Source organism: Chiloscyllium plagiosum, chromosome 31 (genome assembly GCF_004010195.1).
Source record: "Chiloscyllium plagiosum isolate BGI_BamShark_2017 chromosome 31, ASM401019v2, whole genome shotgun sequence".
NCBI lineage: Eukaryota > Metazoa > Chordata > Chondrichthyes > Orectolobiformes > Hemiscylliidae > Chiloscyllium > Chiloscyllium plagiosum.
In genome coordinates this window covers 8228216-8242184 of record NC_057740.1, presented here as the reverse complement: position 1 = coordinate 8242184, position 13969 = coordinate 8228216, and the positions used below count along the sequence as shown (strand labels likewise).

The 13969-nt window shown below is 42.9% G+C and overlaps 1 protein-coding gene across 1 annotated transcript; it reads right to left on the bottom strand.

Moving 5' to 3' along the window:
* Positions 1–31: 31 nt before the first annotated feature.
* Positions 32–2306, bottom strand: LOC122565081 (receptor-type tyrosine-protein phosphatase S-like). The gene is made up of 2 exons (XM_043720716.1): positions 2082–2306; positions 32–447 (listed from the first exon to the last, which is right to left on the bottom strand). The coding sequence occupies exons 1-2, from the start codon at positions 2277–2279 to the stop codon at positions 277–279; spliced, it is 369 nt and encodes a 122-aa protein (XP_043576651.1). The 5' UTR covers positions 2280–2306; the 3' UTR covers positions 32–276.
* Between the last annotated feature and the right edge of the window lie 11663 nt (positions 2307–13969).

The following is a 13969-nucleotide window of genomic DNA, read 5'->3' as shown; positions in this document are numbered from 1 at the left end:
CACAGTCCCAAAAGTTTAAGCAACATAGCAAGCTGACCTTGAAATAATCATTTTATTCCCAATTTCCCCAAAAGTATCCACTTGTTTATAAATATTATAAATGCAATTAGGATTAACACAATGAGCATTATAGCAAACATGATTAATATTAACAAACACATAGTAATTTAAGTATATAATTCACGGTTTTAGATCCTAACATAAACAGTTTGGGTTTATCTTAGCCACCTACCATTTAATATTTTGCTGACAATTGACATTGCTGATAGTAATGAATTAATATGAGGTACAGAAACAATCCTTACCTCGTAGTACGGTGAGTTTAGCCGTCACAGTTACATCGTCAAGCGTGTTGGTTGCTTGGCACTCATAGACAGCTTCATCCCGGGGAGTCCTCAAGGGCTGTATCCTCAAGACCGCTCCAGCACCATCATCAAACTCAATTACCTAAACAAGTTAAAGAGGTCACAGAAATTACAGAAGAGAAAGAGGCCAATAACCTAGCACTCTGTCCTCATTGGCTACACCTGGTTTCCTGTGGGATCTTAGTTCTCACATTTATTGAAAATGGATTACTGCATGGAGTCTGAAGCACCTAAGATGGCTTCAAGATTATGTGCACTATGAAAGTGCAGTTTTGATCCACATTAAAGTTAGGACTATATTTAGTTATAATCTCTGGAAGAGAAAGACTAGAAGTCAAGCCTTAGACCAAACAGAACCCAAAACTAATATTACTGTCAAACTAAAATACTGAGATTCATCAACACCTCGGTGACACAGGGCAACAGAACAATAAAGCTCCACATTCCCTTCACTCTCAAAGCACATTTTGGTGTTTTTCTTTCCACAAATCTTTTTCACTTCTGTGGAAACCAGCCAAAACAAATCTCCTCCGCAATTCTAATAATAGGCACCTCATTAATAGCAAGTTAAGTCCGCTGTTGCCATGGGAGCCATCCCAGAGACTCTTAGAACAAACAAAGAACAACACAGCACAGGAACAGGCCCTTCAGCCCTCCAAGCCTGCCCTGACACATTTTGCCCTTCCATACTAAAACTGTCTTCACTGACAGGATCCATAGCCCTCTATTCCTTCCTATTCATGTATTCGTCCAGGTGCTTCTTGAATGCTGCTATTGTGTACGCTTCCACTACCTCCTCTGGCAGCGCATTTCAGGCACTCACCACCCCTCTGATACCTTCCCACTGGTGAAGCCATGGTCTAATATTGAGAAGATCTGGTATGAGAATGTAAAAAATTATCAGGTTTCAAAGAGACAGGGAATATGTTTGGATCTATGTTCTTGGGTTGGGACAGAACATGGTGAAGGATTATGCATCCTTTAAATTTTCTTCTACGTTAAGGAACTAGAGGTAAACCAATGTCTGAATATTCTTTTGCAGGATGAGCGGAGTTTACTGATAGCAATGAAAACACCATTGGTCGCCTGACTTTCAGGTGCTTAGGTCCAAGATCTGGAATTCCCTCCCACCTCTCGACTGAGTTTTGCTCCTCAAATGAATTCCTTAAAACCTACCTTGTTGACAAGATGCTTGATCATCTGCCAAATAATTCTTTTGTGACTGGGTGTCATGCCTTGATTACAGTTCTCCAGTGTCCTATGAAGCACACATTATGTTAAAGGGGCTATATGAATTTAGTAGTTAATGCTGTTGAGATTCTGTCCTTAATATCAAATGCTGGTGTCTCGACCTCAGGTTAGTTATCTTCAGCACGTGATCAACAACAGAAGGTATTGTTAATTGGATATAGATGCAAAACTGCTTCTTGATAATAGGTTTATTTACAGAATGCAGCATTACATTTCTGCGTCTTCCATCGACTACCTCAGTGTCCCAGTAGTCTCTCTTTACAAGTGGTCTAGATAATTCAAACAATACCCTAACAATATAATTAACACAACCATCAGTAGGCTGCCTAATTAGGTGGATTTGAAACTTGGTATTTGAGCTGAAAGATTATATTCTTGGCCTTCAATTACATCCTGCCGTCATTATTCATTGCTTCACACCCAGAGTGCCAGGAACCAACCACTAAAACAGAACAGAAATTATACCTCAAATCGCTGGGAGCTCACTCGCTTTCCTTTTTTGTTCCATGTAACTCGAGGCTTGGGGGATCCAGTCGCCTGACAGACAAATGACGCCACTCCTCCTGAAACGCCAATCTGGTCACTGGGAACTTTCATGAACCTTGGAGGAGCTGCAGGGAAAGAAAGGGGAACGTTATCAGCACCTGGAAGAATCAATTCCATCAAAAGGAATTGGTCCAAAAAAAAAGTGAGTTTACACCAATGCTTCTCATACAGCAAAATTAATGGGGGGAGTTCCTACCATAATAAAGAAGGGACTCCCAGAACATGACCCCAGGGAACTCCTGCACATCACATATTAGATTCCAAGCATAACCCCAACATTTTTGAGAAGCAGCTGGTCACTGCTGTAGATACTAACATTTTACTCTGGATTTTGTCACCATATATACTCATGCAAACATTGACATCACAGTTTGATTTTTGGTCTAAAAATACCATAATTATTCATATATCACATGTAAAGCTAATTTCTTGGGTAGAATCATATTGAAGTGTTGGGCGATCTCTCCTGCCAGCTGGAAAGCCAGCTACAGTTCCACGTTGTCTCTTCCAATGAAGACCCCGTGAATTATTCACCAATCAGGCAGTGTTGAAGCCACCAGCAAGTCTGCCCCTGCAATCAAGACCCCAATCAGAGGTCAGCAACTCATCCACTCAACAGCGCCCTGGGAAAAGCTGTGGCTGCTGGCAGAAGAGCAACCCAGAACTGCTGGATCACAGAGGACTTGGGACACAAAGGAGTGGGGGTTTATCCCAGTGGCAGTGGGACACCTTTAAGTCGTTCTTAGTTGGCCACTTAAGATCTTCAGCTGGTGCAGGGGTGGAAAGGCTGACCATGCATGTGCCTTTCTGCCTAGAACCTAATAATGGTAGAAATGGAAAAGTGGAGAGTTGGATATGCTACCACCACACGTAAATTAAATGCCCTTCTCATCAGCCCCCTTACTACCTCTGGAAGCAAAATAGCCTTCCCCTAGTTTCTCAGGGATCAATTCCTAAAATTTCCAAACCAAAGTATAATCCTGGAAATGTTAATGATTCAGTTTCAGTGTAAATGTATACAATTCATAAAGTAATGAAAATAGTTAATCTTAGTGAATTGATATGAATTCTTGAGAGTCCACTGGAATTTACTTTCTCACTGTGATCTTTTTCTTTGGATTTCATTAAGGTTGAAATAAAGCATGTGTATCAATCTCTCATAAACATTATCCATATAAAATCAACCACCAACAAGGGTTGGAAAAGGTCTTCGACATTTGAATTTTACAAACAAATCCACTGCATTTGAATTCTCCAATTGTCATGCTAAGATCTGACTCAATATCTGCCATTCAGTTGTCTGGGCCTGTAGACGATTGGAACCCTCACAAACACACTTCCCCTATCATTCCTGCCGATCAGAAACTGGTAAACAATTCCTGAACCATGGGTAACAGAAAGAATCAGGAGCATCTGCAGCTCTCCCCTGATTCATAGAGTTATACAGCACGGAAAATGACCCTTTGGTCTAACCAGTTCAGGCAGCATCCAACGAGCAGCGAAATCGACGTCGATTTCGCTGCTCGTTGGATGCTGCCTGAACTGCTGTGCTCTTCCAGCACCACTGATCCAGAATCTGGTTTCCAGCATCTGCAGTCATTGTTTTTACATTTGGTCCAACCAGTCCATGCCGACCTATAATCCCAAACTAAATTAGTCCCACCTGCTTGGCCCATATCCCTTCAAATATTTCTTATTCATGTACATATCCAAATGTCTTTTAAACACTGCAAGTGTACCCACATCCACCAATTCCTCTGGAAGTTAATTTCACACATGAACCATTCTCTGTGTAAAAAAAAAGCTTGTTTCCTTCAATGGTTAAAAAAACCTGTTGATTTTGCCAAACCCTTTTACAGCAGTAAATTTTAAACATTCAAATAGCTCAGTCCTTCAACTATCTATTTTTGCATCATGGTCACTTTTACTGGTAGACCCATCATGAATCGAACAAATCTGTGCACTAATGTGTATGATTGTTTGAAAGAATGCATTGGAATCAGGGTGAAGGTTCAAGGGGATCTTGCCATGTTTGCCTATTTCGGACAAATGACAACAGAAGATGGCACTGGTAATAGAGAAGCTGACAGGAGGATACAGATGGCCAGAAGTTAATTTGTGAAGATGAATATGTTAACAAGCTTGTAACAAGGCAAAAGAATAGTTTAGTATGCTACATTCTATTCATTTTGCAGTCTCCCTCAGAAATGTGAACAATAAGTGAAAGATCTGTGGAAGACAATGGAGCTCTGAAATGTGGGTGCTCGGACATGTGCTCTGTATCCTAATCATAAGACAAATGGAGACGTGCTTGCAATCACAAGAGCAAGAAGAACTCTAAAAAATGATATTTTGAAAGGAAGATGAGAGTATTTCAGTCATTTGATCAGAGCCAGAAAGTTATCATGCAGTCTCTGCTCGAAGGTAAAGTGGAGGTTGACCCAGGCAGTTCTGAGGAAGTTCTGAAGGGTGGTACAGTAGCTCAGTAGGTAACACTGCTACCTCACAGTAGCAGGGACCCAGGTTCAATTCTATGCTTGGGCTACTATCTGTGTGACATTTGCATGTTCTCTCTGTGTCTGTGTGGGTTTCCTCCCACAGTCCAATGATGTGTAGGCTAAGTGGATTAGCTATGGGAAATGCTGGGGAGGTGGGTCTGGGTGGAATGTTTTTCAGTGGGTTGGTGCGTATTCGATGAGCCGAATAGCCTACTTCCACGCTGTAGATTTTCTATGACAAGCCATTACTGTACTTGAAATATTAACTCTGTTTTTCTATCTCCACACTAGCTGCCAGACCCGCTGAGTTTCTGCAGCATCCTCTGTGTTTGGTTTAGGTTGCTTGCAACTGCAGTACTTTGCTTTCATTTAAAGTAAAGGAAGGCGTACTTCCCACACGCCTGTTCTCAATGTCTGACTGCCCCGTGCTGTCAGAGAGGCATCTGATAAGATTTATTCAGCTTTCCGGCAGATTTTGTTGAAAGTTCGCAATTTAAACAACAAGTATTCCAGAGAAATCAATGGAACTTGAAGAATTATTGGGAGCCTCGGGCTGCTTCTCCTAAAATAAAAACCAGCAGATCTGACATTCTTCCCCAAACCGCACTCAGATTCTAACCTTGTTCCGCACAACACTGATGAAGTCTCACAGAATAGGAAGTGCACTTTGGATGGGGTAAAACAATGTACTTGGACATGTATACTCATAAGCAGTCACCTCTTTATAGTTGTTATTGTTGCTACAGCAATAACCCGTCAATTTTTTAAAAATTGTTCACAGAATCTGAGCATCACTGGCTAAGTAAGTATTTATTGCCCATCCCTAATCCCCCAATTAAGCCCCACGTTGCCATCTGTCTCAATTCACGTGTTGGCCAGACCAAGTAAGCATGGCAGATTCCTTCCCTAAAGGACAGGAATGAACCAGATAGGCTTTTCCACCAATGGATTCATGATCATCCTAATTCAAATTCCACCACGGCAGGGTTTTAAACCAAGTCCCCAGAACATTACCAGATTTAGCGATAATACTGCTGGGCCACCACCTCCCCGTGATTTACAAGTGATTAAGCAAACCCAGATGATTCCGAATCTCAGTGAAATCCAGAGTGCTTGGCCATTACTTATTTATTTATAAGAATCTATCATCCAACTTCAGCAAGGGCCTTTGTCACTTCTCCCACCTTAGGTAGGGAGTGGGGCTGTTGTCCTCACTGTTAAATGCTCTAGCTCCTGACTGCTGCCTGGAGACCCTGCCCTGGTAAAGATGCGCCATGCAGAAAAAGGACTTCCATTCATTTTACACCATTTCCAACTCAAGAGAGCATTTCACAGTCAGTGCAATTATTTTGAAGTTAGGTTGTAAAGTAGAAAGATGACAGGCATTACTGCACAAAGAAAGAGCAGGGTGAAATTGGTTAATATTTGGTTTGAGCGAGGTATTTATTTTGCACCATATCTCAAGGGAGAACTCACCTGGTTCTTTGTTTAATATGTGCCAGAGGATCCTTCATATCTACCTAACAGGAAAGGCGAGGCCATGGTTTAATATCATCTGACAGGTGGTATGTCTGACAGAGAAATGCTGCCTGTGCACTGCACTGAAATCACAGCCTAGGCATCTGGCAAAGTCACTGGATTTGAACCAATAATCTTCTGGATAAGAGGTAAGAGTGTTACCAACTGAGCCACTGTGAACACCTGACACTTGGTGTGATTGTATAGCACATGTGGAATGGCAAGGCGAAGCACAGTTTTCAGGAGACTCAGTGACAGTGGGGCTGTGTCGGTTGGGATACAGAGAAAGTGGAGCCCACCACATTTCAGTTAGATGTGACACACTCTCTTCCAACGGGGGCTGTTCAGGGTGACAGATTGCTACCTTCAGCTGGATGAAGAAACTCTTTCCTTCCTGTTCTCTCACTGAAGGTGAAACAATGGCAACTTGTTTTCCAATGGAGATTTTCCCATTTCCAAACCGTCAGAAGGCGGCTTCTCATTGAATTGGATTAACCTTTCTTCATTCACATTTACAAAGAGACAATGAACAGCCTGTCCCCCAAAGGAGTTTCTTTGTCAATAGATATGACAGCTCATTCTCAGTGAAGCCACACAACACCCCTTTGCAGGTAGAGCTGCCAGTCTATTCCCGACAATAAACTGCAGTGATTTGGCCATGAATCACAGGTAGCAGATTGTATGCCTCCATTAAATGCCAGTCCAGTCAGCCAGCCATCTTGAATGGTCACTAATCCAAGGCTTTATTGGCTCCACATTGTGGAAACAAGTCTTGGCTCCCCTGATGAGCCTGAAAGAATGATGAATGTGGTTGGCTCATTGCCTCGGTCTTACAGAATAATGAATAATTGTCTCATTGCGAATGTGCAAGGAGCGTCCTGAGTGAAACAACACAGGACTGCCTTAACTGGAAGCTGCTCAACCCGAAGAGAGAGTGAAGACTGCAAGTGCTGGAGAGTCAGAGTCAAAAAGGTTAGTGCTGGAAAAGCACAGCAGGTCAGGCAGCATTCGAGAAGCAGGAGAGTCAACTTTTCGAGCTTCCTGATGAAGGGTTTAAGCCTGAAACATTGACTCTCTTGCTCTGCGAATGCAGCCTGATGTGCTGCGCTTTTCCAGCGCCAACCTCTTTGACTCGATTCACCCTAAAAAAGAGACTCCCAGAAGAGTCAGTTTCAAGTCCCGCCTGACATGGATATAGAGTCGAAGAGATATACAGCACAGAAACAGACCCTTCGGTCCAACTCGTACATGTCGGCCAGATATGCTAAATTAATCTAGTCCCATTTGCCAGCACTCGGCCCATATCCCTCCAAATCCTTCCTATTCATATACCCATCCAGATGCCTTTTAAATGTTGCAACTGTACCACCCTCCACCACTTGCTCTGGCAACTCATTCCATACACCCTGAGTGTGAAAGGGTGTTCCTGAGGTCCCTTTTATATCTTTCCCCTCTCACCCTAAACTATGATCTTTAGTTTTGGACTCCCCTACCCTGGGAAAAAAAGGTCTTGTCTATTCTCCCTATCCATGCCCCTCATGATTTTATAAACATCTATAAAGTCACCCCTCAGTCTCCGATGCTCTAGAGAAAATAACTCCAGCCTATTCAGGCTCTCCCTATGGTTCAAACCCTTCAACCCTGGCAACATCTTGTTAAATCTTTTCTGAACCCTTTTAAGTTTCACAACACCTTTCCTATGTGTCATAGTGTGCCTGATTGATTAAAAATAGTTTCAACAAATTTGGAATAACAAAGTGTGCCTTGGTGTCAGAATGCAACTCCATGCTCACTGCGCCAACCACATTTCTGCTAATACCTCATTGGTTACGAAACCTTTTCGCTATTGTGACGCATGCAGCAAGAAACCATTTAAAATAAGCAGGATAACCAGGTGAAACAATTGTACAGAAATTACACTTTATGGAAAGATTCTGAACCCTGTGCTGCAACCCTAATTCTCATTTTAAAATATTAAGAAAATATAGAGAAGAAAGGCCCTTCTGCCTATTAATTCTATTCTAACAAGGTAGCTGGTATGGTATTTCCCCCTACATCTCCTAGACTTTAGGGAACATCAGTTTCTTATCCAGAAAGAGAGGGAGCATCATGGGAAGCAAAAAGTATCACAGATCACCATCAGTTAGAAAGACAGCAGGACTTTTCCTTTGTTTGCGTCCTCATGGTTTCTTGAGCATCAAACTAAGAGGAAGAGCTTCAAGCCTGCTGCATCTTTTAAATCATAGAATCCCTGTAGTGTGGACGCAGGTCGTTTGGTCCATCAAGTCCATAGCAACCCCATCCCTGTAACCCTGCATTTCCCATGGCTAATCCACCCAAACTGCACATCCCTTGACATACTGGGCAATTTATCATCGCCAACCTACCTAACCTGCCCATCCCTGGAAATTTAGCAAGTTAGCATGGTCATTCCACCTAACCTTCACATTGTTGGGCTGTGGGAGGAAACCAGAGTCCTCAGGGGAAACCCATGCAGACACAGGGAGAAAGTACAAACTCCACACAGACAGCCAGCCTAGACTGGAATTGAACCCGGGTCACTAGTGCTGTGAGCCAGCAGTGCTTCCCACTGAGCCACCGTTCCTTCCCAAATGGATTGTCTATGTTAATTTCTTTTACCTGCTTTGTGTACATGGTATTTGAGCAAGCTCCATCTTGAAACTTTTCATTGACTTAGCCTCAACAACTTTCTGGAGCAAGAATGTTCCAGGCTTCCAGAAGTCAACTGTGTGCAATTGTGTGTTTCTTGTCAAACACCTCTTAATGGTCTAGCTGTATGATCAAGTCAGAATGTTAAATTTTAAACAGAACTTGGTCATTCTATATCAGCTGTTAAAGTCCTGACCTGAGGCTAACACAAATACACAGCCTGTCTCCATCGTTAGTAGTTTCAAACTTCACTCAAGATGAGATTGTTGTAATTTTCAGGAGTCCAGTCTGTCAGCAGAGGAGACTGCAGCAATTGTGTCCTACCACTGGTTATTTTTAACACACTTTGTGCCATAGTTTCACCAGGTAATCTTTAGTTGCCAAATTAAATTTAACTCACTCAACTTGGGGGAAGTGGCGTCATTGGGCAAACCCAGTTCACCTGGTCTGAAATCCTGAGGTAAATTTCTGACTCCGGATCAGCAGAACCCCAGCACAAAATGATTGATTTTCTTCCTTCGGTTTAAGATTGCTTTGCAATTGCAACAAAATGTGCAGATAGCCAAAAGGCACAACAGCTTCATCAATTACCTTTCCTCTGTCACAAAGTAACAAGTAGAACTGTTCACTGATAATGCTGCAATGTTCAGCTCCATTCACACTTCCTTCAATGCTGAAGCAGTATAAGCCAGGATCTGGATTCTCTATCAAAATGGTACCAGTTCACGTCCATCTGGTCTGAGACATCTCCCTGACATTATCATTGCTGATTCCCTTGCTGTTACTATTCTGGGGGGTCACTATTAACCAGTAGATTTACTGGACAGTTTTATCAATACAAAAACAGAACACTCCACAACTAGAGACTTACTGTCCGACATCTTACAATCTATCAACTACAAGACTCAACAGTGTGCATTGATCACTGTGAATGCTCGAGTGTTCTGAAGGGATCATTTCATTGGCACCCACATGTCATTGGTACAGTGTAGTTCCAATAAAATATAAAAGGTGTTTGCTCACATCCTACTGAAACAATCTCAACAGCACCTCTCTCCTTTACGACTTCTGCCAGCTGGGGAGCACTCTCGCTTAAAAATTCTCCTCCAAAATACAAAACAATTTTGAACTAAGCACACGTTCACTGTTCCCTCATCAGCAGTGAATGAAAATGCGAGAAATCACAACCTAAAATGATTGAGAGAAAAAGGCCCTCAGCAGTTCTGGAAGAATGACTACTATCACCTCCTCATGGGGAAGAGAGAGGGGCAACAAATTCAGCATTGTCCACAGCACAAGAAGAAATGGAAATTTGTTAAAAAATACTGTCCTGATCCTCACTCTAATCAGATAATGCCCTGATTTATGAGGTCAGAGTCATTATGCCATTTAAAACACAATGTGTTATTCTCATTCTAAACAATAGAAATAGAAATAGAACAGGAAATGACATCACCAACCCAAAGAAACCCAAACATATAAATAAAAAAAAGGAACTATCAATAGTGCTTCGCCCGGAGGCCCACTGAAGATGCTACCTAGCATGATGATGAAACGTCTGGAAATGAACCTTCCAGCTCAATAAGCAAACCTACATCCAGAACAATAGAAATATGTTCCATTAAAGCTACAAAGTCTCTTTGATGCTACGTAAATTAATTCACAATTCAATTAAGAGCCAACAACTATCTTGACTCAAGGATATTCGAACTGGAAAATTTACATCTACAATATAGATATTCTAATTGGATACATTTGTTTCTTTTTTTGTGAAATAAAAATGTCGAACAACAACAGGAAGCATTTGAATTATGTACATTTTATTACAGGCTCTGTTTGTGACCACCCCAGCTGCAAGGGATACACAGAGCACCAATGCAGTTGTATGGCCTGTGAGACCTCTGCCAGTAATGTACAGCACCAATGCAGTCACAGAACTTGTGATGTCTCTGCCAGTGATGTACAGCACCAATGCAGTCACAGGGCCTGTGAGATCTCTGTCAGTGATGTACAGCACCAATGCAGTCACAGGGCATGTGATGTCACTGTCAGTAATGTACAGCACCAATGCGGTTGCAGGGACTGTGAGATCTCTGCCAGTGATGTACAGCACCAATGCAGTCGCAGGGCCTGTGATGTCTCTGTCAGTAATGTACAGCATCAATGCAGTCGCATAACCTGTGATGTCCCTGTCAGTAATGTACAGCACCAATGCAGTTGCAGGGACTGTGAGATCTCTGCCAGTGATGTACAGCACCAATGCAGTCGCAGGGCCTGTCAGATCTCTGCCAGTGATGTACAGCATCAATGCAGTCACAAGGTCTGTGATGTCCCTGTCAGTAATGTACAGCACCAATGCAGTCGCAGGGACTGTGAGATCTCTGCCAGAGATGTACAGCACCAATGCAGTTGCAGGATCTGTGATGTCTCTGTCAATAATGTACAGCACCAATGCAGTCGCAGGGACTGTGAGATCTCTGCCAGTAATGTACAGCACCAATGCAGCCGCAGGGACTGTGAGATCTCTGCCAGTGATGTATAGCACCAATGCAGTCGCAAGGTCTGTGAGATCTCTGCCAGTGATGTACAGCACCAATGCAGTCGCAGGGACTGTGATGTCTCTGTCAGTAATGTACAGCACCAATGCAGTCGCAGGGACTGTGAGATCTCTGCCAGTGATGTACAGCAACAATGCAGTCGCAGGGTCTGTGATGTCTCTGCCAGTGATGTACAGCACCAATGCAGTCACAGGGACTGTGAGATCTCTGCCAGTGATGTATAGCACCAATGCAGTCGCAAGGACTGTGATGTCTCTGTCAGTAATGTACAGCACCAATGCAGTCGCAAGGCCTGTGAGATCTCTGCCAGTAATGTACAGCAGCAATGCCGTCGCAGGGACTATGATGTCTCTGTCAGTTATGTACAACACCAATGCGGTTGCAGGGCCTGTTATGTCTCTGCCAGTGATGTACAGCACCAATGCAGTCACAGGGACTGTGAGATCTCTGCCACTGATGTACAGCACCAATGCGGTTGCAGGGCCTGTGATGTCTCTGTCAGTAATGTACAGCACCAATGCAGTCGCAAGGACTGTGAGATCTCTGTCAGTGATGTACAGCACCAATGCAGTCGCAGGGTCTGTGATGTTTCTGTCAGTAATGTACAGCACCAATGCAGTCGCAGGGTCTGTGAGATCTCTGCCAGTAATGTACAGCAGCAATGCAGTCGCAGGGACTGTGATGTCTCTGCCAGTGATGTACAGCACCAATGCAGTCACAGGGACTGTGAGATCTCTGCCAGTGATGTACAGCACCAATGCAGTTGCAGGATCTGTGATGTCTCTGTCAATAATGTACAGCACCAATGCAGTCGCAGGGACTGGAGGGGTGTGAGCTGTGGCACCATGCATGAGCATGTGGAGTCAGCACTGGCTCCCAGTTCGAGGTGCACACTGAGAACATCAGTGGCACTGACTTCCTCTGCGACAGCTGAGCAGAAATACTCTGTTTAATATACTGCACAGCAGAATTTTTCATTCATGTTTGGGATGGGAGCATTGCTGGTAAGGTCAGCTTTTGTTGTCCATTCCTTAATGCACTTGAACTGAGTTGCTTGCTGAGGCATTTAAGCACCGACCTTTGCAGTCACACAGAGTCCACGCTGCGTAAGGATAGCACATTTCCTCCTCTGGCTGGAGTCAAAGAACCAGATGCAGTTTTATGACATGCTGGTAGTTTCATGGTCATTATTAACGAGACTAACATTTTATTCTGGTTTTATTAATGAATGGCATTTAAATTCACCCCAGCAGCAATGGTGGGAATTGAACACATCTCTTGACATTAACAGTAGCACTCTGCTACCACTCCACTGATCTCCTGTGTAATTCATGGTGGGTCAGTACGCACAGTGCTTTTTAATAATGGGGTGTTTATAACAAAGCTGTGTGGGCAAGTAACATATTCAGGAAGTGCACAGTATACGCAAGAGCTTTAATAAATTATAAATCGAAAGAAAATAATGATATATAATGCAATATTTATTAAATGACATTTAGAGACAGGATATAAATATTTCACAGACCTTCATTTCAATGACGTCCACAAGACTTTCTATTGATCCCTTCAATGGGCTTAAACTGGAATATGCATTGTCTTGAAACTTGAAAACATGTCCAGTTCTATTACTGGGACAACAGAGATGTATACAACCTGAAGTTTGCCAAGTTGCATCCATTCAAAAGCAGGAACTGTGACAGCACTGATTATCGACTTGGGGCTACGTTTACAAACTACGTGTAACACATAGGAAGTCTAGGATTACACTTTGTTGTGGTGCTGAGGGGAGGGCCACACTCTGGGATGTACTGTCTTTCAGAGAAAATGTTGAAGTGGGGCCCTGTTCTGCCCTTTCAGATGGGCAGAAAAGATCACATGACACAGTATTGAAGAAGTGACGTGCAGTTATTCCCATGGCGACAGGCTATTGTACATCCCGTTCCACTAAAAATAATTATCTGGCCATCATTAGCATTGTTGCTTGTGGGAGCTGGCTGTGCATAAATCAGCCATTTGATTGCTGATATTACAACAGCAATTTAATTTCAGAAGTATTTCATCGATTGCAAAAGTATTCGGAGGCACCCTGGGATGGTGAAAGGGGTTATACAAATACACTCACCTTTCACTTTCTTTTTAATTAAGAAAACGATGTGAAAGGCTAGCAAAAGCGCTTATGGGATGCTCTGAAATCCTTTTGTTTTTATCTGAAGCTTGCGTGTACTGTGGAGTATAGCCAGAGGTTGAATGGGGTGCTGAGTCAGCGACACCTAATAATGTACAAATGCTGCTGAATCCTATATAGCAAGCCAGAGGAACCCTTGCAACCTGATGGGCAGATTAAGAAGAAATCAAGGAGAAATATGTATCCTTGGCAATACCAACCCATGAGTGATCAGTGAGAGAATTGCAAACAAACCTACAAAAGGCGATTTAGTCAGGAACGAGTCCTGCTGAGTAAATCTTACTTATGTTTTTATTCCTTCCTTTCCGCTTTACATTGGAATGATAGGATTGCGAGTGACTTTAGTTAAAATACTTCCCATGGATGACAGATTTTATT

Excerpts from the sequence above, each read along its gene's own strand:
- LOC122565081 (XM_043720716.1), bottom strand. The coding sequence starts at position 2,279 with ATGGAATTGATTCTTCCAGGTGCTGATAACGTTCCCCTTTCTTTCCCT. Across the intron at positions 448-2,081 it reads TGAGCTCCCAGCGATTTGAG|GTAATTGAGTTTGATGATGG; the intron begins GTATAATTTCTG and ends TAACTTGTTTAG.